Source organism: Brachyistius frenatus, unplaced genomic scaffold (assembly GCF_029030835.1).
Source record: "Brachyistius frenatus isolate BFR_SWC_R1_liver_20210118 unplaced genomic scaffold, ASM2903083v1 Contig_12, whole genome shotgun sequence".
Classification (NCBI taxonomy): domain Eukaryota; kingdom Metazoa; phylum Chordata; class Actinopteri; family Embiotocidae; genus Brachyistius; species Brachyistius frenatus.
Genome location: NW_027210611.1, coordinates 535087 through 562835, shown reverse-complemented (window position 1 = coordinate 562835; position 27749 = coordinate 535087). Strand labels below are relative to the sequence as shown.

The 27749-nt window shown below is 40.7% G+C and overlaps 1 protein-coding gene across 5 annotated transcripts; it reads right to left on the bottom strand.

The window, feature by feature from the left end:
- Positions 1-204: 204 nt before the first annotated feature.
- Positions 205-27352, bottom strand: LOC138617228 (5'-AMP-activated protein kinase subunit gamma-2-like). 5 transcript variants are annotated; one of them, XR_011310649.1, is made up of 16 exons: positions 26920-27352; positions 24265-24330; positions 22153-22414; positions 12975-13201; positions 10681-10732; positions 9631-9737; positions 8720-8801; positions 6238-6296; positions 6083-6128; positions 5945-5999; positions 5703-5829; positions 4880-5045; positions 4757-4794; positions 4487-4633; positions 4217-4404; positions 205-2082 (listed from the first exon to the last, which is right to left on the bottom strand). XR_011310649.1 is itself a non-coding variant. In XM_069692016.1 (16 exons), the coding sequence occupies exons 1-16, from the start codon at positions 27001-27003 to the stop codon at positions 2048-2050; spliced, it is 1647 nt and encodes a 548-aa protein (XP_069548117.1). In that variant the 5' UTR covers positions 27004-27350; the 3' UTR covers positions 205-2047. The 5 variants fall into 5 exon arrangements, 4 of the variants coding, with proteins under 4 accessions (XP_069548117.1, XP_069548118.1, XP_069548119.1 ...); XM_069692016.1 differs by having other exon boundaries at positions 4311-4404; positions 26920-27350; XM_069692017.1 differs by lacking the exons at positions 22153-22414; positions 24265-24330; positions 26920-27352 and adding an exon at positions 18844-19569 and having other exon boundaries at positions 4311-4404.
- Positions 27353-27749: the final 397 nt, after the last annotated feature.

The following is a 27749-nucleotide window of genomic DNA, read 5'->3' as shown; positions in this document are numbered from 1 at the left end:
TATCTGCAAATGTACAAGGCTACAATGCTAATTCTGATGATCATTTTAATATGTTCTTTTGCGATAAGTCAACTAATGGAAATCACAATTTCTAAAGCCAATCGGTTTTACAACAATTTAGCTGAACAGTTGAAAAGGTAAAACCAAATAATGTAAAGACTTTTCACCAGAAATAAATGACTTCCAATAAAAAAAAAAAAAAAATTTATCAAATAAATGACTGATTAGCTTCTTTAACTTTTAACTGATTAACCGTTTCACCTCAACAAATGTGTTTGCTGAAGAGTCAAGATGCAGGGGATGTACTCCTGAGGTTACCAGAGAAAATGTAACTGCGTAGACGTTCAGCTAACATGAAAATAACCGTGTTGGATGCCTGTCGCGCGTTGCTGTCTCTGTCCTCCCCTGATTTTTTTTTTTTTTTTTGGTACTAACAATATGATCTGTGTCCACCTGTAGTCTGGCTATGCTGCTCGTTGGTCTCCCTGTATTTCAGCCTGACGTGTCGTCCTTTCAGGTCCCTCAATAAAAAGCACACCTCGGGAGTCCATGCTCTTCTTTGTCTCCCTGAGCTGGCAGCATCGAACATGGTAAAGTTATGTATAGGGAGGTTGAGGACAGTTACGAGAATACGTCTTTAAAAAGTACATTCAGTGTCCGTTTATTTTTCTGCAGCCAGAAAAATAGAAAAAGTAAAACAAAGAACATTCATACTGCTGAAGTGTAGTTTCTCATGCTTGCACATTTACAGTACATGTTGATCTCATACAAAGTTTCTCTGAACTAGACATATTGCCACAGTATATTTACAAAAATAACATTGAAACTGTTTTGCAGTCTCTTTAAACATGTTGACACATTCATAAAAATAAAGCTTTGTGTGACTTGTTTCCCAAAATCAAACCTATTTACAGTCAAAGGTGGAGATGAGTCCTGTCAAGCTGCAGCTGGAGATAACCATGTTGCTTTGCATGTTTGTGAGTATAAGATTATCCGAAGCATCAAAACCACTGAAAATAAAATTCAAAAAAATGTTTTAAACATTTAAAAAGGCATTTTTCCATCTCATCTTACTGTTACAAAAACCCATCCTTAAGTCATAATGACTGTAAAATCACTAGTGACGTAAAATGAGCGAGAAGTACCCTCTCAGTTCTTGGCTGACTCGTCAAATGTACAGTTACATTTTCTTTTGAGCACAAGTGCTACACTGATTTAGACTTTATTTTGAATTCTCTTTTCAGAGTAAGAAAGATATAACAAATTCTCGACACCTTCTTCTGACATTTTAAATTTTAGTAAAAAAAATAAATGAAAAAAAATAAATGAAAATCTGAAGAATAGAAAGTAAAAAATACCATCTACTTCAATATTACACATTCATAACATCTTTACAATCCCAAATAATTGCACTCATTTGACAACACAAATTCATAGGACACAAAACTGATGTGTGGAGGGGAAACCAAAAGGCACAACTAAAGATTAGGTAATGAAAGCTCCATGTTGGCACTAGAAAACATTTTCTTTAATGACATCAGCCATAAAATGGCCACATTGTGGGCTACGTGTAGTTTTAATAATAAACCAAATAAGTTGAGAATGAAGTTTTCCCGAAGGCGATGACATTCAATATCAACTCTAACAATGTGACTAAAACCATCTGATAATGGCAGCATGATTGTGACTACACAACCCAAAACACCGGAGCCCCATTCATTAGAACCCGTCTCAAATTATCCACCTTTTCGCAAAGGTGCGTTTGTCAGCGTGTATTTTATACTGCGTCTGTCTCGAGTGCATCGAATCAGTGTTCAAACCACAAAAAAAAAAAAAAAAAATTCAGAAAATCAAATCCTCAGTGCACAACTCCACTTCACTCAGCTGTCTAAAGCTCTTTGGATTCCAAGCCTTTAGAGACCATCAGTCGCAGGCGTGTCTGGGACCTCGAGTCTGGCCCCACTCAGCCTCACCTTAACCTAAGTACCTTAACCTTTCAATGCATTTCCTCTCACCACAGCTCCACTTTAAGCTGATGCGCCTCCTCTCATTCAGTCAGGTTCTCCTCCTCCTTACAGGCATCTGGGAAGGAGAAGGAGAAGAAGAAGAAGAGCAAATAAAACAGATTTTAGTAGAGACAGAGCAACAGTTTAACTTAAACTATCTTTAAGCATACTGCAACCTCACCAATGGCTGGATTTTTACCCGGCGTGCCACACAAAACCTAAAACATATCTTGACATGTTCCGCCAAAACTATTTTACAAATGACTGTTAACAGCTAATGTTTTAATAAACGTTTATTTTTGCTCTGCTCCCTGCTCCTGTGAAGCCAAAACCGGCAGAAATGAAGTCAATAAAAGTAGGAGTAAGCATAATCCTGCCTGCTTTTTGAGCAACATGTCTGTCTAAACCGAGCTTCCTCTTCTCAAAAACAAAAATTTAGCATTCTTTTTGAAGCCCTCCGCGACAGCCCCACGGGATTCAGTTTAGACCCAGTGAGAAGCTGTTGCAGTTTCACGAGATGGAGATTTTGTCAATAAATATAAATAATGATATTAACATGTCAAATGAACGCTGGGTTGAAAAACTGAATTTATGAAGTAATGAATCCCCGTGTGTCATGTTTTCTTTGCAGCATTTTGTACTAGCTTCGATCTGACGGAGATACAACCTGAAAACGCCGCTGCCTGCAACGCTTAAATCACTGAACGCGCGCAGGTACGTCGTTTTCTTTTAAGCGTACCAAATAATAAACATACTTCGCATCAAAGTGTAGACTGCTACTGATAAAATGCAGCTAAATCTAGTAAAAGCCAAACATCACCTGAGCAGAATATACAGTCCCAGAGTACGATGGAAAAGATCGTGATTTACCTAACGTGGAAAATGAAGCGCGACGGAAAATCTTGTTCATAAAAGGACAATAACACGTTTACCACAAATCCTAACGTGGTGTCACCGGACTCATCTTTGAGTCACGTTTGGATACCCCGTCATCCCAAAAGGTGAACAGCTTTTGGAGACAAATATTGAAAACGCACCAAACTCGAGCAGCATCATGCTCCTCGCCGCAGTTTACCTTCTCCAAAGTGAAAACGCATGAAGCATATACAGAAAGGTGGAATGTGCCGATCTGCCTCGACCTGAAATCTTGGTTTGTTGGACTGACAAGTTTAGAAAAAACAAAGATACAGCTGAACCAGAGACATTAGTCGGGTTTCCATCCAAACGCATCAAACAGTTTAACCAATTTTTCAGCAAAACTGGCAAAAGAAAATGCGAGTTTATGCACTATCCATCCAGCAGTGTTATGTACATATTAGGAGTTGGAGCTAAACAGAGAATGCTAAACAACGTTTCCACCTCCCTCCCTCGCTCTTTCTCTCTCTCTCGCTCTCTCGCAAAAATCAGAGATTTTGTTTCGGAATTTTCTGCTGTTTTGCTCCAATTTCTTTTTATAAGCAAATTGAAAACGAACACAAAATCAGGTGGATGGAAACGCACCTTTTGTCCTTTCCATGCAGTCTTCTTCGCTGTTAAAACCTGGTGACTGCATTACCCACAATGCAACGCGAACAGCAACAGTTTGGCGATTTATGCGTGTTAAGTAGTCTAAAGCTTCTAGCCTCAAACAGAGATGATGAAAGGGACTGCAGAAGTTGAACTTGATGTCTCTACTCACCTACTGACTCTGGCTTAAGTGACATCACTTGAGGTCATTTATTAGGTCCTCTGAACTCCAGCTACAAAAGGCTTTATACTATTCACTTTTAAAAAAAAATATATATATATATATGCAGTAGTAACCCCCAGTACCTGTAAACAACTGACTGATGGATGTCGATAAATTCCCCTTCAGATCACTTAGAGAAAGTTTACTCCAGCACAATCCCATATATGCGTACGACAAAGTATGGCGCAACTGTGTTGAGAAAACCAACTACGACACATTTATATTTTCAAATATATTTGAGTGCGTTATGTGGAAAGCGGACCGTTAATTTGTGCACGAAGCAGCAGCGTGTTTTCAATCAGTGATTTCTTGTCCTGGCGAGAGATCACGGTCTCTTTGTCCTGCCACCATAATCCACACAACACTGCTGCACAAAGCGACAGCCAGCAGGACGGACAGGAATTTGGACGAGCACCATGCCTCCTGAAAAACCAGCTACAGGGCGACAGCCGGCCACGAGCCAAAAAGACCCGTTTCCTACCTGGGGCGGGGTAAAAGAGCACGTGGGGGGGGTGGGAGAGCTCAGGGTCCGGGACAGAAGGGGAGTTGGGGCTAGCAATGCTGAGCGTCTATACCTGCAGGGCCGAGCACCAGGGCCTGGAGGATGTCTGACAGGGAAACAATGCCCTCGATACTGGAGCGCTCGTCCACCACCACCAACCGATGCACCTGGCATGAGAACACGCAGTTACAACTTGAAATCAGTGCTGGATTGTTTCTGAGTAACTACTTGTATGTCTTTGTGTCTCACTTCAGCTTTGACTATTCTGTCCACAATGGTCTCCATTGTTTCCATTTTATGGCACTTCATGACTCCTTCGAAGTACTGACAGCGATGTTTCAGAGCCTGCGTCACCGTAATGTCGAGATTGTTGTACGTCTTCTCAGCAGCCAAGTTCTTCACACATAAACACGAAAATGTAGTGAATAAAGTACAAACAATAAATCACAGAGCAGTTTAGCCTTCAATATTTGGGATGTTGTCTCTTCAAATTCAGAAACTGTAGAAATTTAAACTTACAATCACATCAAACTTGGAGTAAATATCCACAACTTTGCCTTTTGAAGAAAAAGAAAAATCTTAGCGAGAAAGTTCATTTAGAAATATCAATAAAATGTGTAATATTGGATTTTGGGATCTCACCCGAGTCATCCACCACAGGCAAAGCAGACACTCGTCTCTCCACAAAGATGTTGAGTGCTTTGATGATGGGCGTGTCTGGGTGAATGAAAGCAATGTCCCGGTATGTACCAATGCCCAGCTCCCCGAGAGTCTGCTTCATGAAAGCTGGCTTTGGCATTTCACACATCTGGGACACAGGACACATGCAGAATGAGGCAGGAAGACATCTCTGATTACACAATTCATCAGACACATTTCCTTCATTTCCACATTGACCACCAGGGGGTGCCAGATAAATGAAAGCGAGACCAGACGTCTCTCTTCTCTTTCTAGAATTTCAGAAATCTCTCTTTTGTGCTTCGTATATCGCCACAACCGTTTGCTCGATCTGCTTTAAGCTTGATGCGCGTGTTGCCGAGGACCCGAGGGTGCGTACTGGTCAAATTGGTGCGATTTGGTTAGGCAAATCCTTTTTCTTATGTTTTGCATGAGATTGAACACACTTGTCAAGATGTTTTTTTTTGTTGTTGTTTTTTTTTTTTAATAGCTACTTGTAGCCTTGCTAAAAATAAAAAAAAATAAAAAAAATAAAAAAAATCAATTTTCCCTATGGTCATACAGCATGTGTTTCAGAACCAGAATTTAACATTTTATTAAAACAGCCAAACGGTGAGGCTCTGGTGGGCCGTTTTCTACAAAAGTTAGAAAAACTGGCCCAGTGAGAAGAACCTCAAAGGTCCCTGCCTCTGCAATCTTAATCATCATGCTGATCAAAATGCTACACAAGATAAACGCTCATCGACCAACAAATTGACAGTGACGTGTGATGATGTATTGGACTCACAAACAGCTGGAGGAACTTGAGGATCCTCTTGTGTGTGAGAATATAAAGTGCATTCCCTGTGACAGGGTCGATGACAGGCAGGCGGTGAATTTTGTTTTTGATGAGGGTGTACACTGCATCAAACAGGCTGCAAACACAGAAAACACAATAATATGTTACATGCTGCAAAGTCAATCCTGGCTCACATTCACAAATATGTAACAAAACATTATGATGTTACGGTATTAATTCAGAAAACGTACCTTGCATCCGGTGATATGTTGACCAGAGGTTTGAATGTTGCTTGAAGGTAAACCTCTGTGTAGCAAAGGAATACGAAATGGTATTATCTTCCATTAATGCGTGTATGTAACAAGAACATGAGAGAAGGCATTACTTACCCCGCCACGTCTCAAGCTTATGTTCCTCTAATTCATAAATTTGCACCTGCAATACAAAAAGAAGAGAAGCTGGTTTAAAAAAAACAAAAAAAAAAAAAAACAGGGAAATCCTCAGTGTAACAAAAATGTGAACCTCATCTGTCGAGTGGACTTACCATCGGTGACTTATAGTATCGGTGTAGTATGATGATGAAATCCGTGATTGTCAGCATTCCTGTGATTAAAACAGGCATTAAAATGCTTTGAATCTACAGTGGTGTGAAAAAGTGTTTGCCCCCTTCCTGATTTCCAATTTTTTTTGCATGTCTGTCACACTTAAATGTTTCAGATCATCAAACACATTTAAATATTAGTCAAAGATAACACAAGTAAACACAAAATGCAGTTTTTAAATGAAGGTTTTTATTATTAAGGGAGAAAAAAAAAAAATCCAAACCCACATGGCCCTGTGTGAAAAAGTGTTTGCCCCCTCCTGTTAAAACATAACTTAACTGTGGTTTATCACACCTGAGTTCAATTTCTCTAACCACACCCAGGCCTGATTACTGCCACACCTGTTCTCAATCAAGAAATCACTTAAATAGGACCTGCCTGACAAAGTGAAGAAGACCAAAAGATCCTCAAAAGATAGACATCATGCCGAGATCCAAAGAAATTCAGGAACAAATGAGAAAGAAAGTAATTGAGATCTTATCAGTCTGGAAAAGGTTCTAAAGCCATTTCTAAAGCTTTGGGACTCCAGCGAACCACAGTGAGAGCCATTATCCACAAATGGAGAAAACATGGAACAGCGGTGAACCTTCCCGGGAGTGGCCGGCCGACCAAAATTACCCCAAGAGCGCAGCGACGGCTCATCCGAGAGGTCACAAAAGACCCCACAACAACATCCAAAGAACCGCAGGCCTCACTTGCCTCAGTTAAGGTCAGTGTTCATGACTCCACCATAAGAAAGAGACTTGGCAAAAATGGCCTGCATGGCAGAGTTTCCAAGACCAAAACCACCGCTGAGCAAAAAGAACATTAAGGCTCGTCTCATTTTTGCCAGAAAACATCTTGATGATCCCCAAGACTTTTGGGAAAATACTCTGGACTGACGAGACAAAAGTTGAACTTTTTGGAAAGTGTGTGTCCCATTACATCTGGCGTAAAAATAACACCGCATCTCAGAAAAAGAACATCATACCAACAGTAAAATATGGTGGTGGTGGTGTGATGGTCTGGGGCTGTTTTGCTGCTTCAGGACCTGGAAGACTTGCTGTGATAAATGGAACCATGAATTCTACTGTCTACCAAAAAATCCTGAAGGAGAATGTCCGGCCATCTGTTCGTGACCTCAAGCTGAAGCCAACTTGAGTTCTGCAGCAGGACAATGATCCAAAACACACCAGCAAGTCCACCTCTGAATGGCTGAAGAAAAACAAAATGAAGACTTTGGAGTGGCCTAGTCAAAGTCCTGACCTGAATCCTATTGAGATGCTGTGGCATGACCTTAAAAAGGCAGTTCGTGCTGGAAAACCCTCCAATGTGGCTGAATTACAACAACTCTGCAAAGATGAGTGGGCCAAAATTCCTCCACAGCGCTGTAAAAGACTCATTGCAAGTTATCGCAAACATTTGATTGCAGTTGTTGCTGCTAAGGGTGGCCCAACCAGTTATTGGGTTTAGGGGGCAAACACTTTTTCACACAGGGCCATGTGGGTTTGGATTTTTTTTTTCCTCCCTTAATAATAAAAACCTTCATTTAAAAACTGCATTTTGTGTTTACTTGTGTTATCTATGACTAATATTTAAATTTGTTTGATGATCTGAAACATTTAAGTGTGACAAACATGCAAAAAAATAAGAAATCAGGAAGGGGGCAAACACTTTTTCACACCACTGTATAAACAACACAGAGAGCCAAGCCTGCAGGCATTGTGCAATTGGGCTGAGGCGGTGATTACAAGGGCGTGGTTCAAACAACACATCACTGATGCCCGCATGCTCTATTCTCATACTGACTCGGCATTCATTATTCATCACAGACAGACTTCCAATAAAGCACAACAAATCCAATTCACTGCTGGTTTGTCTTTTGATACGAATAGTGGGTTTATTTTTCAGAGAGTCTGCAGACGTTGTTTTTTCCCCCCTTTCTCTTTTTTTTAACCTACGTAAACTCTGGTCAATACAGGAAGAGTCATTGCTGCTCTTAATGGTTTATGACAGCTCTAATGACTTCTGCTCAATATAGCATCACGCTCCACTAGCCATGACCAAAGGCATTAATACAGTTTCCTCTGTTCATTTAGGAATGAAACAGCACTATGAGGACATTTTCCATCTCTGTTAGAAAAAAATATCAAATAAAAATAAGCATTTCATTTTCTCAAACTAAATTGTGGCCCAAAATTATGTAAACTCAAGTCCTCTGTGCAAATAATACGATTTAACATCATAAACTCAATGCAAACATACTCGACTTTAACCGGAAAACAGCGACAAATATAAAGTGTCTTTAATATTCTAATAGATAAACAACAAATTAAATCTATACTATAGCTTCTTATCCAGCACACTGTATTTTGGTCAGTGAATTTAAGTTATGTGAATAAAAGCCATTCAGTCAAGTTCCTGACAGGTTTTCAGGGTTCTTACCCACAAAGCTTTGCTTCTCTGTGTCCCACAGCGGAGCAGCTCGCACACCGTTGGCTACCAAAGCGAAGAACGCTTTCTTAACCTGTCGAGCCATAGTTCAAATTAAAAATCCAGCACAAGATAAATTCATACATAAACACTTCACAATAATACACAATTAACTCACTAGAGATGAAACAGTCCATTATTGTATTAATTGATCGCCAGAAAACTAATAAACAACAATTTTAATAAAGTTAAGTACAAAAAGAATAGCAAAGGCTCACTGGTCCAAGATAATTAAATGTCAATATTTGCTGCTTCTGTGTGTTTAACACTATTTTCAATCAAATTTCTTTAGCTTGTTGACTGATGGTTGGACAAAAACAAGACATTTCCACGAGGTCACCTTGGGCTATCCAACTGTTTCATAGACCAAACAATAAAGCACAAAAGATAAATGAAAAATAACCTTGAGTTTCAGTCCCAATCATCATACCATACGTAGAAAAACACTTAATATCTCCTGTGAGATGCAGTCAAAACTCTTGAAGGCTTTGTGTTGGTTTTCCTTCACTTTTAGACAAGTGTTCTCTACTCTTAGTTTCCGTGGATATAGTGGTTGAAAATCTACACATCAAAGAGGTCCGACCTTCCCCGGATTAGTGTTTAACAGCTTAAGGACAATATGAACCACCACTTCACAGAAAGTGCTCTGAGGTAAAATACTTTTGACTTTATTGAACATTAACTTGAATGTCTCTTTCAGTTCTCAAGAAAAACAGCCTCAAAATCATGTAAAAGTTGGCAAGCAAATGAACTTGACTTTATGACAAACAATGCCGCTGCAGAACACAAAAGTAACCTCGCAGCTCCCAGTTTGTCAGGTACTGTCAGTATAATAAGAAGTGTAAGTATAATTTGGTACTAACTTGGAGTGCTGTGTCGAACACAACCAGCTTGGAGCTCGTGGGGACGATGTCGTAGCACTTGTGGGATTTCATAAAGCGCATGTAAATATCACTCTCAGGTTCAGCAGCTGTAAGAAGAAAAAAGGAAGGAAAAATACTTTAAGAGGAAGGAGAAATCTCACAGGGAATATATAATGAAGCTTGGAAACAACACGTGGAGCCTAAACAACCATTACGGGCCTGGACCACTTAAAGCCACTTTACTGCTCCATCTAATTGCACTTAAAGCATCAACAAGCACAAAAAAAAACAGTGGAAAAACCATGAACAGTAAAATACTGTAGGAGCCACGATCCTTTACAGATGAGGCAGATTGAAAATGAATGTAATTTTCTCCACATGTGGTGGAGAAACATGGAGGAGATTAATTGATAAACTAACAGAGAAAATCAACAAGAGTTTAATGCATCGTGTAGAAAATGTGGAAATAATCTTTTCAGCTAGTTTGGGACTTGACGCTCTCCCCGTTTCATGTCACTGTAAACTGAAAAAGAAAATCGGTTTTAGGCTGTTTGTCAAAATTCATGAATAATTTGAAGGTGTCGCTTATTTTTTCACATTTATAAGCCAACCAATCAAATACAACATGTCTGAAACATTTAATTATCAAAATAAAACTCAGATAGGATGCCTGTTTCTTTAAATTCAAGAATGGTCTCCAGCATTGCTCAGCAATCTGCTTTTCATCAATTCAGCTGCATAAAATCCTTATTTAAAACAAAGATTAGACGGAGACTTCTCAATGAACAGACTTGTTATAATAACACGCCTGTAGTAACCTGCCATTAGAGGGAATCCCTCACATTTCTGACAGTTCAGAGCGGATCGACGTTGGATAGGACTGAACAGACGCTTTACGGTGCACTGCGATTTAACTCTGACGTTTGCAGCCTGGTGAAATATCATCTGATATCCTGCTCACCTTCACAATATATCACACCAGGACTGCTCGCGTTGAAAGTAGTACGAGAGCGCACTGGGTCAGCAGAATTTCGCAGCGGGGACACTTACCATCGTCATCGAGTTCAAGTTTCTCCAGCATGCCTTCGAATAAACCGTAGACCTGAGGGAGAAAAGGCAGAAGTTTGCAGTGAAGAGCGGCCGCAAATTCGCGCACCACAAAAACTTTGCTGGAAATAGTGAGTGAGCAGCAGCGGCAAGGGTTGATGCGACGCCGACGTGTCCCCAGCAGACGGAGGGCTCACCGAGGGTGGTGCGCAAAACACCAAAGCAACCAAACCGCGCTGGGCGACACCGGAGTTGTACCGATTACATCAACCTAACCCGGGTCTGCTAAATATACACGGGTAACGTGACATAAAAAGCCCTCGTGCCGTGGAGCAGCTACTTCAACAGCACATTATAATTAGACTACACACACCCCCTAAAACTCGGAGTGGAACAGTCCTGATCTATTTGCTGCAGTCGAGGCAACCAATGTCTACAGCTGCTCACGCAGCCGATACACAGACGTGCCACGATTAAACCCACTGCAATGAATCAGCTGGATTCATTGCAAGAGTCATACTCTGCCAAACACAACGCCCGACAAGAAAAGTCTCTCACGCGCGGCGTGCGGGGAAAGCAGGAAGCTCCGCGCGCTGATGACACACCCCTCCATGCAGAGCAACCTGGGTACTTCGCCATATTAGGAAATCCCTTTCGTTGCTTAGCAGCAAGAAGCTGGGGATGCCTTGTCACATCCTCGGAGTTACAATTTCTTCAGAGGAAACGAGCCACATGGCTGACATCGACTTAACAACTCTTTGAAACCTTGGCTGAAAGCAGCAGCCCAAGAATATGGCATGCAAATTGTGCTAAATGCATCTCCCACACAACATAGTGGAGTTCCCAGCTGAAATATGCTGTGTCATGCTGAGAGATTTGCATTCTCAAAGTGTGCTGGCTGATGTATGATATCCCTGGATCCCTAATTTGCAAGCACGTTCACAACAAGCAACTGCGGAGGAGCGAGAAAACCTGCATACCTGCTCTGGGATGCTCAACAGTCCCCAGTGTTGCCCTGCATTGGTGACACAGCGTTTCTCTCGCCAAAAGCTACCCCTGCACTTTCATAAATCTCACCCTGCTGCATCACAGCAGACACGTGGCCTGCTTTTGTATTACAGCAAACCTTGGGGAAGCAGACATACATAAATCCATTAAATGAATTGCTTTTAAAATTGGATTTGCCAAAAGGTGAAATGCAATTTCAGAGGAAGTTGTTGGGGGAGGCACAGAGAGGCTGACAGGCACTGGCTCATTGCTCTTCAACCACAATCATGAGTCTCTGGGTGTTAATATCAACCGTATACAACACTGGTGATGAAATATTGATTTACCGTTTCTGGCTAGAATCCACAATCACTCAAAGCAGACAGGTCTTCAGATAATTATTCAATAAACCAGCACAGTGAGTCTTGAAGTAATTGCTCTCTAGCTGAAGGGAATCTGGTATCAAATTCTGACTCCGGGAAAAGTCTTGTGACAAACACTTAACTCACTCTCACCTGTTTGTGCTGTAACAGTCATCTGTGCAGCCGCTTTGCTGACATCTAATGCTGTTTAAGCTTGCATAGAGACAATATTTACACCCTCTGCTCTGCCAATGGTGTTCAGAGTAAACGGTGCAAATACAGTCCTGTTAACAAATGAACAATGCTCAAGTAGCGGAGCTTGAATTACGTGCCTTGTGTTTACCATGTCCAAATAAAGCCTTATGACTCTGAGGGAAGAAGCGCATGACTCATGACTAGAAGGCATGTAAGGCCACTGATGTGTAGACCCAATGGATAAATAGTTATCAGCTTCAACATCCCATGAGCCACAGAGTTTTATCATTGTCTAGAATTAGTGCAAAGATACATTTTACCTGCAGAGAAGGACAATTCAGTTCAATAGTCAGTCTTGTTTTTGATAGAAATCAATACCTGTGAACTCATACCGCTCTCTCAAAAAGATAGAAACTGAAGGTGACTTTTGAACTAGTTTTGTAGCCGTTACCGCACATCTTCCATAAACAATAAGCAAAGCTCTGCTCTATAAACAACAGAAGGTGCACTGACTCCCTGGAGCAATAAGGCGCTGTGGACAGACCATGTTTATTCTATATTATCTCTATTTGGGAGCAGAAATGTGCACCAAACTATCCTTAAGACTGACTCCATTCATTTACTGTTCAAAGCTCACAAACACTGATTGAACTGTCCTGAGGAAAACAAATAACATGAATTCTTGAGGTAGATGGTATTCCTCTTTAAATGCACTTCTTAATATAGGAATAAATGTTCTGCAGTGTGACTCACTTGTTGTGAGGTAGAGTAAGATGGCACGGGGCTCGATGAAGGGATCGGGGGCTTCGCAGAAGGGAGGCTGAGGCGCTGTCCTGTGTCCGGAGGTGTGGAGAGGGAGCGGCTGTGAGAGCTTGGCTCCAGGCGTTCAGGGCTGGGGACACTCTGCTGGGCCTCCTGGGAGAACACAGGTTGGCTGGATGCCTGGGTCGGGGTGAGGGGTGGTGTGCTGAGTCCAGAGGCTGCGGAGAGACATAAGGTACAGTGTAGATAGCTCAAATTACAGCATCTCTCGTTTCTCTTGATGCCAATCCGCACTGCGCTTTCAGTGACACCGAGACACAGCGCTGATTGACAACGTCGATAGGCTTAGCTGGTAAGACTGAGGCGCTACAATTGTCACTGCCGCTGATACCATCGATGCTGTCACATGCTGTAAACAGAGAAGGAATGCATACCTGATCCATCGTGAACTGAGAGTCCTGAGTACTGAGAAACAACACAGATATCGAGATAAAATTCAGCTCAGCCGCTGACAGGTAAACCACCATTACAAAGATAGCTACAACACTGAGTTATATTGACACACTTATTATATTAGCAATATGTTTTGGCTTTGAGAGACATTAAAAAAAAAACTAAAAAAACATCATTTTTAAAGTCCTTCTCCTGGCATTGATTAAACTTCTAAAAACTCATCTCTGTTTGTCAAAATTACATATTTAGAAGTCGTTTCCTCTGTGACATGGAAATCCCGACAAGTTGACGGGATGGTTCTCAGGTATGAGATGTATAAAACCGTGTCTGCCTGAATCAGTGTTTTGTCACTGTGTCACTGCAGCTCCAAAACAGACATGCTCAGCCAAGGTGATCACTGCTTATTTAACTCATGGTATTCCTTGTAGCATATAAAAATACCAAATGGGCATGTTGACAAGGTTAAAGGATGTCTTTGAGGTTATTCAAAAAACATTTAAATATAGCATTGGTTAAAGGGTAAAAGTTCCAGTTTAGTAGTGTCTTAAAATAATTCTCAAAATGAATGAAGAGATTGTGATGTATATATATAAAAAAAATTGACATATATTGTATTTACTGTGCCATTATTACAGTACACAGGAGTTTCTGTTAATTGATTTCCATCTAGTGTGAATGAAAGTTAAAAAAAACAACAAAAAAACAACTCCTAACACCTGAAATTTAATTTAAAGTATGCAGTCACAATACATTCAAGCAGATTGTGCTGTCATAATAATTATCCTTTTGTAGCAATAACAAAAATCTTCATGACACTTATGAAGCCTAAATGATGCATTTGATGTAAAAACCACCAAGGTGGTGTTTGCTCTGATTCTGCCTTATTAGTCCTCCTCTAAGGACTGACAATGCAATTGCGAGTCTCATTTCAACCTGAGCTGGAGTCTCAATAGCCCGAAGTGAAAACACCTGCAGAAACTTTTGTTCTTGTTGTTCCATTTAAAACATCATACTTGTTTAAGTGTCTTGCTTTTTGATGAAAGTTTGTTCTCATACTTTAAGTTTGAGAAACTCAGTTTGAATATTAATTATCTTCAAAGTCAATGTGCTCCATGATGCTGCAGCTTTCCGCTGTGCTCAGGAAGATGAGGCTTCAATCCTGAGGGGGATCAGAGTCCAAAAGCTGACTAGTAAGCTCCAGTTACCTCATTAAATTCTTAGTCTGACTAATTGGTTGCATGTCCTGGAAATAAAACGTGATTGTTAAAGGAATTGTTTTTCTTTCAAACTAATCAATTTAAGACACAAGTGCAAACAGAAAAACAAAAGTTACATTTAAAAGCTATTTAATCAAATCATTTTTAAAAATAATATTAGAGTAGAAGTAGAATTGTTTTCTATGATGATTTTCATTTCTTTAAATGTAGTTTTACTTTAAATAAAAGTGATTCTACCATTTGTTTTACATTTTTACCTCTATTAATTAAATAATTGATTATATAAAACTACTAACTCAAGGCTGTAATTATTCCTGAGGACTATTCTTCAACAGCACTGCAGTGAACTGACAGCTGTTGACATCTGTATCTTTCTGAATGTTAATGAAAAATCCTTGATGGCAGTCCAAAGTTTAGCTCATCTAAATGAATGCTCTAGAAAGTGATCAATAATGGATCAATACTGGAAAAATTCCCATAATGAATCATACAGGCTGCGTCTCTGCTGCTCCTGGCATCCCTCCATGATAACTACGCTGATTACAACATAAGCACACCATTAAACCCAACTCCAGCATAGCAGTCAGCTGCCTGTGACGCAGCTCCTCTTGCAGCAGTGTCAGATAGAAGGTGTCCGTCACATGACGACCCACACACACTCTTTCACATCAGGCATCACAATCTTACGCAGGTTGACACGTGCCACTCACATTGTCCTGGCTCCACCCCAGCGACATATTTCTGCGGCCAGACAATGAGTGACATGGGTGATGTGCTCCAAATGGTTCACATTACAATGGCTCCACCATGAGATGTCCATATGACTTTTATTATAACCAACACTGGTGTGACGGGAAGGTTAAGAGTATGTATGTCACGTGAGGACAGTTAGTATCAGGCTTGATTCAGTCACTTTCAACAAACTAGGATTATTATTCAGGATTTAAACTTGAATTTAAATCATTCAAAAGGTTAGTGAGTTGTACTGTTGGGGTTTAAAGCATCTGTATTGGGATCAGTATGGCACTGGGACTTTAAAAGTAACTGCAGCTGTCTTCTAAACATCAACTTCCTTACTTCTATGATTACATATAATCATTAAAATTAGAATAATAACGTATTCAAGTTACAAGACATATTTCTTAAAGGAGGCCCTGTGTGTTGAGTGAACATTCTTCCAAGTGCACTCCACACTATCGCTTGACATTTAGTTGGCGTGCACCGGCCCTCTTCGGTGTGCCCTGCTTCCGCTGTGTTGCCTTCTTATTTTAGCCACGCTGTTGTGGCACATTCCACAGGAGCAGATAACAGCGGGGCTGGGAGCCCTCTCCTCTGCCTAAATAACAGGAGGCAGCGAAGCACCACCCAGGAAACAGGAAACGCATGCCCTGCATTAAAGCAGTCTCATCTATGTAACTTTATATGCATTAAAAAAAAAAAAACGAACCAAGTACTTACTACAATATATTCTAGAGTAAAGCTCCTCAAGAACAGATGTTCTGCACACAGCTCTGTTTGTGCAGGGAGACAAAAGCAGTCCTGATCTGTCAAAGTAAATTGCTATGTCCATTAGAAATGAAACGATTAGTGGAATAAAGAAAATAATTTGCAACTATTTCGACAATTCATAATACATTTTTCAAGCTGAAAAACCGCCTACTTCATTATTCTATCTTCTCAATTTGCTGCTTTCTTTCTAGTCTTATTATGATAGTAAACCTCATAGTTTTGGATTTTAGACTCTTAAGTCAAAATGAGCAATATGAACAAAGATACCAATTGCAACGTGAGGCTACAGCTCCAATGAACGTGCTGCTACAGCCATTTAATACAATAAACCTCAGCTGTGAATGGCCATGTTTGTGTAAGTGCACTAGTTGGTCATGACCCAAATTAGCAACTAGGGTTGAAAGTAATTAGCTAGGTGATACTATAATACTGAATTCCTGAAAAAAAGAAAAGAAGTGACAGCTGAGAATCTCTGTAATGGCAGACTTACAAAATCACACACGTGTGCAAACTGCATCACAGCAACACATTTAAGTGAGCACTCACAGTTCAAGCTGACCTCCAAAGTAAAGCTGGGAAGAACACATACTTGTTTTAATTGGCCACTGCCAATATTCTATTATTTCTATTATTATCTTATTGCTTCTGTATGCTGCTGTAGCGAAAAAATTTCCCCTCGGGGATTAATAAAGTAAATACCTACCTACCTACCTACCTACCTACCAAACATCACATGAAGATGTCAGCTTCTTAAAAGGGTGCAGTGACCAACATGAGCAACACGGTTGCCGCGTCAGGCTTCAGATCAAAGGACTTATAGTTTAGGCTGACGTGTCGGCATGTCGTATACACCTTTTACGATACACTCCACATCTTACACAGCCACATATGGACGTACATCATTATGATAGGACCCAACCGAGGTCAGGCTGGCTCTAAATCAGGAGCTGTGAAGTCAGTGATGAAGCACCACTTGAACACCATAGAGATGAGATGGCCCCAGAGCTTCACTCATCTAGCATTAAGAGCTCTTGCCTTACAGCAACTGCATTACATCTGAATGCTGGTCGGTCTGTTTTGTTAGTCATCCATCCTTTCTGTCACTTTTCGTGGCTTTCTTCCAAACCTGAAGGAATAGTATAAATGGACAAGTGTTCTGACTATCCCTACTTGAACTGAAATGATTCCTGTCTATTTTAATGAAGTGTTCAAAATGGAGCAGCTATTCTGAACTCACTTTGGATATGGGACAGAAATAATGACATTGAAGTGGCACTATATCAGGTAGACTAGCTATAAATTACTCTGCCGTGATGATGGGATTACAACTAAACAAATAAACAAATTTCACTTTTCCTGTTCCACTTTGTTAAGGCATTGCATCTCTTAACAACAATTCATCATTACATTATCGGAGACATATTAACCAAGTAAAATGCAGCAGGCACAGTGCGGTATATGTAGATGGACCTATATGAATTTAGCTTAGTGAGCATTAACTGCTTGCCCCACGTCAGCCCCTCACAGAGCTTTACTACCTTCAGCTCATGTCCTGTCACTTGGTGCCGACGCATGTCATGCTTTTGTGAAACCAGAGACGAGCCGTGTTACTGGCATCGAGACTACATGGAGCCCTGCAGGGGCCACAATAAACAGCATTTAGTACCTATACATACCTGTAAATAGGCTCACAGCAAATTCATACTGTTGAAATCATAGCTGCTGTTATTTTATGGTGTTTGATAAGAAATAACACTAATGTGAAATGAGAAGAATATTCAAGCAGCATTACTCAGATGTAGAATATTTTTCTGAACACCTTTTATTATGATGTCTTTAAAAAAGGTATACTAGCATGTGATTGTAAATAAATGCACAGAAGTACATCATACTGTTATTAAACATAACAGATGTGAGGGCACTTTGTTGTGCCCAAATTTTCAGCCATTTTGGAAGAGTACATTTGAATTTTTGTCAGAGGCCTCATGCAGCCACAGTGAAGCCTGATCGATCAACAGGCATTCTGGGTGCCACATCAAAGAGGGCTGATAAATGCCAATAACAGGCAGTGTTGTTATGCATGGTATTCCAGAAAAAGGCTATAATTCAGAGGTGGAAAGATGACTTTGTGGGTAAGGGAACTGAGCAGTGTTACACTGGGAAGATACTATTGATACAAAAAGCCAACGTTCTCTGTAAAACTTTGGCATCTAGTTAAAACCTATACGGACATTTCTAGCCAGTGAACCTAACATTACATTTTCCTTATTAAGCATGAACTTTTTTTTAATGTATTTTTAAAATAAATTTCTAGCGTTTTGTCTGTATGTTAAGGATTTGTTTTTGGTTTGTCTGTGCTCCGTGTGCCTTGGCCACCGCAAGCTGTTTTATCATGTATTTTCTAACTTCTTACATTACATCCGCCATCCAAAGTTCAAAGCATCTTCCATAACATAAAGCCTGTTCCCTTTCACAGGGAATTAGCACCTCCCCGCGGAGGGGTCGCCGATAGTTTTGGTTTGTCCTCTTTACCGTTTTCTGTTCGACATAAATACAAATTGTTAGGCTATAAAGGAAATTAAATGGACTCAATATTGTCATTCTTTCTTAAAAGAAAACAAAATAAATATACAGATATGAGAGGACTAATAATGAAGACGGTGAAGAACACAGCACGTTACCAGACAGACACGACGCCTCGGACTGATGCCGCCCTCCTAGCCCATCTTGCTCCTTCCGTTTCTTGCTTCTCCGCAGGCTGCCAAACCTCTTCATGGAACGCAGTGGGTTGCTGGCACAAAACTAAATTTGACCATGACCATCCGCATCCCGAAAGGAGCACAACAATGGCTCAAAACTGCACCAAATGTGAGTCACTGCAGAAACAATAGGTTGAAAAGTATATCCTACTGATGGAGGTCCACGGATCAGTCTTTGAAGCTGCCTTTGAAGGAAGAGATGATCCTGCGGAAACTGTTCGCCTTCAGTCAGTGGATGAGGTTGTTGTTTTCTGGCCTCCTGTTAATCTTAAGGAGAAAAATCTAAACTAGGCTGTTTAATGAAATTGCACATCATAGTGGTTTTTTTTGGAGGGAGCTTACTTCTTCCCAGGAGAAAATGACAACGACAGCAAGTCACCAAAAAGGCTAAGATTGTATATCCGGGCAGCAAAAACAAAGCACAGAGCCAGCAGGAATCAGCATGCAGCTCGTTCATTTGATGAAAAAGACACAAGTATGAGGGCTTCAGCAGAGAAACGTCCCCGTAAGTAAGTGATGCAAATAAGAACTGGGACGGACCGGAGTGCTTTTTCCCCTCTCAGAAGTGTCGGTGCTGTAAATTGTCAGGTGCAGCTGTGGGTGGCGTCTCTTTAATATAGCACGCGTGTCAGCAGCCTGTAAAAGGAGGCCAGTCTATGAAGGAAACACCACCGATTGGCTCAGGCGGCACATCTCCCCGCCCACCCCACCCCCCTGCCCACAGAGTTAATTCAGCACAGGAACATCCGTTTCCCTTCGTCTTCACAAACATTTAGGATAACACAATTTAAACATTCCCTCAGATAAAAGCCTCCTTCATTTTAAATTCTCCTAAATGTGCATCTCTGTAGCTTTTAGCTGCATCATTTGTAGAGTCAGTTGTCTGTAACCTTTCGGGGGCTGACCTTTAAGAGTGCTGAGACCAGCCCCCCCCCCGTCAGATGACAGCAGGGGGACATCCCATGTTCTGTCAGCTGACCAGAAAGCTTCCATTCAATACCACCAGCCTCTCCTACCCTCAACAGATGGGCCACTCAGTATTTGCTGCTCACATTAGCTGTCCAGCATGTCCAGTACAGATCTCAATTATCATGTTATGCAAGTGTTCCACTAGCCTCAGTGGGTCAATGGCCAGTATGAGTTAGGGGTTCAGGTATCAATAATGAAATCAGCCACTTCAAAAATCCTGGCAAAGCCACTGTAATAAAGTTTTCATTTATTTAATAGAACTATTTCATTTCACTTAAATTCTAAGTTTGGCAAGTTTCATATCCACGAGGCATTAAAAGTGTTTTGATTATGGAAAAATGCATCTATGAGTCCATATCCATTAAGTTCTTCTTTAACTAAAAAAAAAAAAAATCTCCATCCCTTGTAAGGCCTGCGTTTTATGAATTTAGAAAGCCAAAAGCAGCTCCTGTTCCTTTATTTACTGACAACACACAGACCATGGTAGCAACGGAGAGAGTGAGAGAGAAGGGAAAAGAACTCTGCATGGCAGTGTGAGGCGCCCCTGAGAGTCTCGTCACTTCCAGATAAGGCTATGAAAGCTCTACAAATGCCTTCAGCAGTGAGAGACTGACAGTGTCCAGGCAGTGGGAAAACACATATTTAGACCAGCAGGGAATGAGGAAACATTCTAGTCATATTTGCAGCAAAGACAGATATAAATACACCTGAGAAAAAAACTGTTACACAATCAGTGATATAAGCAAATGATACAAAAATTTGATGGTCAGAAAGGGACAAAATCCTGCATGTCTTATGTCTAATTTTTTTTTAAATGAATAATAATGTAGAGGTGATGGAGCAGTGACAGCTTCATTAACACTAATTTAAAAGTCAAAACAAGACAAGACTATGCTTTCAGCACACCCTTGTGGTGAAAGTGGGGTGTCTACAAAAACATCCCACGAATAAAAATAGAAAAACTGGAGTGCCTACTCAATCACTATGATATTCATTTCTAAACATACGTTGTCACTTCAATCTCCAGCCACTAATCACTTAAAGACACATCATTAGTTAGTGGAGAGGATGCTATGTCTCAAACCACATTATGCACTAGTAATTCTTAGCAGCTGCCGTGAGAGGACTGCGGCAGTTGGTGTGTGTTTTAGTTCGGTAACCATCAATAACAATCTCCAGAGGAAACGGAGCACGCTGACTCTTGAGGTCTGGCCCTAACACAGCTATTCCACCAGCCACTGCCAAACTGACCCTCTGCAAGGAAACATAGAAGAATGGGTATGTGTATGAGCCAAAAACATATGACTCATCCTTCTAGCTGTTTGATGCTGCTTCCAGCAGGGCTGTTTCCATGTAGAGCAGGCTGTTTTTAGTTATGTAATGATCAACCACTGAAAAAATGGAGACACGTGCACTGAAATTCGGCGAGTTAGGTCTGTTCTTTATGAAACAAGGCCTTGTTCTGCCCAGTCTGCCTCATTTGTTCTTGCTTATACCAGTCTTACCATTAGGTTATGTATGATTTGTAATGGTGGCTGGAGAATGTACTACGGCTCGGCTCCCATCTGTGGGAAGTCAAACTTGTAACTAAATATAATAAACTGCAATTAAAATGCACTGATTAATGTTGGGCAATGATAACTTCCTTTTTTTCTGACAAACAAGTCAAACTATTTCCTTTCCCAAAAGTAAGCTGTTGACATCTTATAAGAAGATGACTGATGATGAAAGAACGTCTGTCTGCACTCAGGCGATCGCCCTTTGTCTGTCAAGGCTTGTGACCGTGTTGGCTGCAGAGCATCACAAAACAAAGCAGCAGATGGATTTTTGTTTTTCCACCAAGTGGAAACCAAGATGTCTACTTCCTTATTGTACAACAATGTTCAGTGGTGTATCTGAGTAAATGCTGGAAGACACTTTTTCTACCAGTTCTGCAGCAAAATATCTGAACTCACAACCTCAATCAGATACACAAGTTCCTGTATGCGGCTTTACTTGGACAGCAGGAAGTCCAAACGGTTTCATCTATTGTGTCTGACTTCCTTTACAATTGTCTTCCTCCCTGATCTTTGCTCTTACACAACATAACATCCGAATTGATCTGAATTACCACCAGATGATCTTAAATATTTCATAATTTTCCTCAATCTCAACACAGACTGATAACAAACAAAAACAAAAATCCACCACCTAATGTTTCAGTCACCCTTTCAGCTTCCGAGTGTTCGTTATGAATGGGCAGTCAGTATCTTTTCGACTTACCTCTCCTGGTTCTGGAGAAGATTTTGATGCTTGCAGTTGTGGAACTGGATGACGACCGGAAGATACCACTGAAGCTCAGGCGACGGGGGGACTTGGGTGAGCAGTTCTGATGGGAGGGATAGGGGAAGATGGTTTTTGGAGAGCCTGAATTGGCCTTTGATTGCACTGGAGCGGACTGGGGACACGGAGGCAGCGGGTCGCTTGGTGGGCTCTTCGTCGCCACTCCTTTGGTGGGGCTGGCTGAACTGATGAGGCGCTCTCCCTGAGAGACGAGAAGGACAGTTGTGTAAATCCATGGTTAATATTCAGTGTGTAGCCACTGTGGGAGACTGCAGAGCCAAACAATTGGCTGAACCGAATGTGCAAAATGTGGAGGAGATTTATTTTGAAACGACAAGCCGCTGATTGCACTTTTTGTTTCCTCTGGTCACGTCTCCTTTTTCCACATGTGACGCACTGTTTTTTTGTTTTTTTCTTAGTTTGCCACATTAGAAGCAGTTATTGGTGTCTCATAAAAAGCAGCACAAGAATGTGATTATCGTGTGCAAAGTACAATGAGGTCCATATTCTTTCATAATCAAGTTGTGACACAAGACACAAGTTTTAAAGAGTTACTGAAAAACAATATTGATTACTAGGCTTTCCCCACAAAGAGAGCTCTGCGTTCGATTCAAATACAAATCAAACAAATCCGAGCAGCGTCTCATTTTTTCATCACATACAGATTTACAAGACTATAATTACAGCTGAAAAGACATGTGCTGTATGAAAATTGTTGCAATTAGTGCTCCAATCATCATGGGGAGAATCTAAAAATATAACTCTGTGTCTTGACATGCAAAAACTCTCCATCCTGTCTCTGTGTTTCTTTTACGAAGACACTATGTTATATCCTGTACAATGTGTTGGCAAAGGTGCCATTTTTAAATGGCTTCATCGTTGATACAAATCAGGAACAGCACCATTGGGTTCACTATCATACAATCAACCTTTCTCTTGGTTAAACGGTGTATTTTCGTTCTGTGTTTGTCAGTGTGTTTTTGCAAGGTCGAAATCATGTAAACACACGGAGAAATCCTTCTCTATTTGCAGTGCAGATACCAAAACAAAACATGAGCGATGGCAGCCAATCTAGCTGGAGACAGAGAGAGCCTCCTCCCACCACTGACTGCTGCCTGCTCTGGATGTGCCAACAACAAATCCTTTAACCATTTGTGGGCTCTGCTACAATGAAGCTTTCTTAATCCACAGGGATCTGCAGCTCTGGGGTTGTGTTTACTGAAAACAGTTGAATGCAACAGGTGTTTTTTGGAAACTGCATTAGTAGATAAAAGCCTGCATTATAATTACTTTCGAAAAAATCGGCATGATTAGAATGGCAAAAAAAAAAAAAAAGAAGCTGCCCTATAGGAAATGAGATCAGAATCCGAATTTTTGACAAAAGGGAAAAAGGGAAGGACTATTTTGTCTGGTCTCCTTAACTACAGTTCAGGATGGTATTTGCTGAAGGCTGGCCCCACTCCATACACATATTTCTGTTTAGACCAATCCTGTGACAATCTGAGGGAGTGAGTGCACACACCCATCTTTTCTGTTTGCCAACAAATCTCACTCTCATTGTGCAAGAGCTTGTCAAGGCAATTGAAGCAGATCTCAGGGTTTTGCCTGGATGTAAACTGGCTCTTACAAAACACAAGACAATACAGGTTTATATCCGCACTGCACAAACATTACTGAGGCAACACTGAAATATGTATTTTGGCTGATGGGAGATAAGGTTCGATGAGTGTTCTTTTCAAATGAATTAGAGCAGACAGTAGGAAGAGGCTGCTTTCTTTCAGGAAAAAAAAAAAAAAAATCAATTTCCTGTATGTGATCGTGCAATGCCTGGACACTGTGGGCGTAATGTTACTGTAAGCCAGTGACGGTTGGCAGAATAGTAGAGATGGCCTCGTGTAATATTTTGCTCTCCCAAATCCCCATTTAAAAGTGTAAACAAACGGAGTCAGACAAGATAAATCATGTGTGGGAAAAAAAAAAAAAGGCAAGCTTGAGAAAACAAACAATTGGCAAGCACATTAAAAACCATGACACAGAAATTGTTAAATGTACCGTCTGAGGGGCATTTTTGGTTGAGCCACTTGTCTCCACTTGAGGGGCAGTAAACGCACCAAAGTCCTGCACATGAAAGAGATCTGGGTGTCAAGGATAAAGCTAACTTCCTGGAAATACAACAGAAAAAAAAATCAATGGCATGTTACAACAGATTAACACAAGTGTCTTCGTCACTACAGTGAACCCTCGTTTTTCGCGGGGGTTACATTCCAAATAGAAACCGTGATAGGCGAAATCCGTGAAGTAGTAACCTTTATTTTACAATTGAAATAGATAGAACTGGACATTAAATATATCTACGTTACATATAGTCGTAATGTGATTTCAATGCACGATGCAAATCCGTGAAGCAGCGAGACCGTGAAAGGTGAACCGCGTTATAGCGAGGGTTCACTGTATATGCTGATGTAAACAGTATTAAAACACAAATCGACAACGCTGATCTTCTTCACTGCCTCTCAAAAAGAAGATAAACATGTTTCACCACCGTGAAAAGCTTCGCAGGGTAATGCAAAACATAACACTGTTCTTCTCCATATCCGAGGGTTGGGTTTAACGTTCCACTTTAGACAGATGACGTTACACATGCTGCAGCAGAGAAGGACGTTTTATTAGTCAGATGCAAGTAGGTGACCGTTTGAAGCGCTTTTGATATTTTCTATGCAACTGTATTGGAGTTTCCACCACACTGAGGATGGGGAAGTTCACATCATGGTGGAAAGCTCCAACTTCTAGCACTTGAGTGTCAGCCACAAAAACAGCGCCACATTCATAAGCACAGGTTTGTTTTTTTGTTTTTTTCCAATCTATACGGCTCCATATGGATGGATGGATGGACTTTAATGATACTCTGTAGCGTTACGATTATATATTCTACAAAAAGCATGACCAGGAAGCACAAACAAATTGTATTCAATCTAGGGCTGCAGCTAATGGTTATTTTAATTATTGATTAATCTGTCAATTCTTTAACTCCTTGATTAGCTGTTTTATCTTGAAAATGTCAGAAAATGGTCAACCAAGTGTTTCCCAAAGGCCAAGGTGCAGCCTAAAATATATTGTTTTGTCCCAACCAACAGTCCACAACCAGAATATATTCAGTTTATTATGATCAGCACTAAAGGAACCCATAAAATATTCACATTTAAGAAGCTGGAATTAGACAATTTTAGATGATTAGATGATTAATCAATTGTCAAAATAGTTGTCAAATAGTTTTCTGTTGATAATCAATTAATAAACTAATTGTTTTAGCTCTAATCTAGTGCACGTACAGTAAATTGGATCTGATGGGTACGATGTAAAAAAAAAAAATACATGCAACAAGACAAAGCTAAATTGTTGTGACCTAAATGTGCTCAAAGTGACTTGGAGATGTTGTAAACTTGGAAAACAGGAGGTTCAATCAGGCTTTAAAGTCTACAGTAATACCATTCAGTCCACAAGCCTTTGTAGACGTGTGACGCAAAGAAATACAGAATCCCAGAAATTCATTGGCTGGCTTGATGAATAGAGGCAATTGTGAATCAGGCCAGGTTACTAAAATGAAGTTAAAATAAACAAAGTCTTTTTGGTAGTGGCCATAATGAATCATGACTTGCTGGTTTGGAGCATGTTGGTTCCTCTGAAATGTTTCCTGTGCTTGGTATTTCTTGCCGTTTCTCACACTATCCATTCATTTAAAGCTGGGCCAACCAAGTTATCGTTGCAAATCATTTCATCAATTAGTTGAGTGGCAACAATTTTATGAAATTTAGTCCATTTTCAAAGTCCCCCTCAGCCTCCTCTTTTTTGTTATTGTTGGTACATTCGAATGTTTAAGCTTCTCTGTAGAATGATGTCTGTGCAGAGTTTGGCACTAAGGCTGTTTTCACAATAATCTGCTGAGTGAGGAGAGTTTCTGTGTGCTCATTGAAAACCCCAGTTTGAGCATTGGATCTACCACTATGATCTGTGACTTTTCAAAAAGGTTGGAAGATGATCTTGGCCCAATACTCCACTTATATTCAACTTAAAAAAAAAATAATGATGTGGAGATTTAAACCTCCAGTGCACATTACACTAAGAAGGAACAGTACAGTGAAGTAAGAGACATCTGGCGTGTCAGATTGGACATATGAAACAATACATCTATAACTTCATTAAAGACTTCACCTCAGACAAAAGAAGATAACAAATGTATTGATTAATCGAGATGATAAAAGGCAGATTTTTTTTTTGATAGTGTAAATAATCGTAGTTGCAGCCCTAACAGGGGAGTTGGCTACAATGACATCACATTAAAGGATTACTGCTGTAAATAATGATGAAAATATTTCAGTAAAATTAATTCATTTTCAAATGTGCAAACACCGTTTCGAGTAAAGGTTCAGCCCATACCGTTTGGGAATTTGAAAATAAATGGCATATTTATTGGCTATGTGGTGTTAGCGGTTAACACAGTCAGCTGTCAATCGGTGCACGATCTCATACGTCGCGTGCGATCCCAGGCCAAAACGAAGCAAAAAAAAAAAACAAAAAAAAAAAAAAAAACCACGGCTTAAAACAACTAAGTTTCCCCCAAAAGTTCACAAAACAAGCCGATTGTTGTTGTTGTTTTTTTGGTTTAAGTCACACAAGGAAGCCAAATTAGTTGATACTTCACCGACTCACTGGCATGTTAATCCGCAAACTTCTCCTCTTCTTTGGCATTTTCTTGGAGCTCTCCTTGCTCTCCTCCATCACCGTGCTTCCCATCTCGTCTCTTGGAGAAACAAAAACAAAAGCGTGCAAACTGACTGCTCTGTCTCGATCGCAGCCGCCCTCCACCTTCACTTCAGCTGCACCCTTCGCTTACTACGACAACACCGAGGAGCTGCCTCATCCACCAGGAAGTGGGCTCGGCGGCGAAAAGAGGCAGGGCACCCCCCCCCCCCCAGTCCGTCTGCACGCGGACTGTTTACAGGTGTTGTGTCGCAGTCGGTAGCCTCGAGGAAACGCGTGTCCCCTGCAGTGTGTCCGGCTCCTAAAGAAACAGCACCACGTCGTTGTTGTTTTTTTTAAGGCTGACTGTTTAAAACAACGCTTCCTGTACCGTTTTTTTTTTTTTTTTGTTTTTGTTTTGTATAAAACAGCACAGCGCAGCTGCTTTAAATTGGAATGATTATTATTGCAAATCTCAAGATAATTTGTCCTACACGGCAGCGAGACTGCGAACTTGTCGTGTTTACTTGTAATTTCAAAAGCCAATTTTCCTCGCAAGCTCGCGAAACAAGAAAAGGGAAACGCGAAGGCAGGCTGCCAGGGGAAAACCTGTTTGAAGGGAAACTATTTTTTTTTTTTTTTTTTTTGACACAACACCAGGCAGCTCTGACGTGCACAGACACCACCAACAGATGTCAGTACGAGTCAAATATTTGCTGGATCGACGTGTACGTGGATGAACAACAAAGTAGGCCAGTTAACCGGTAAAAAAAAAATATCACATTACCAATAGTATTATT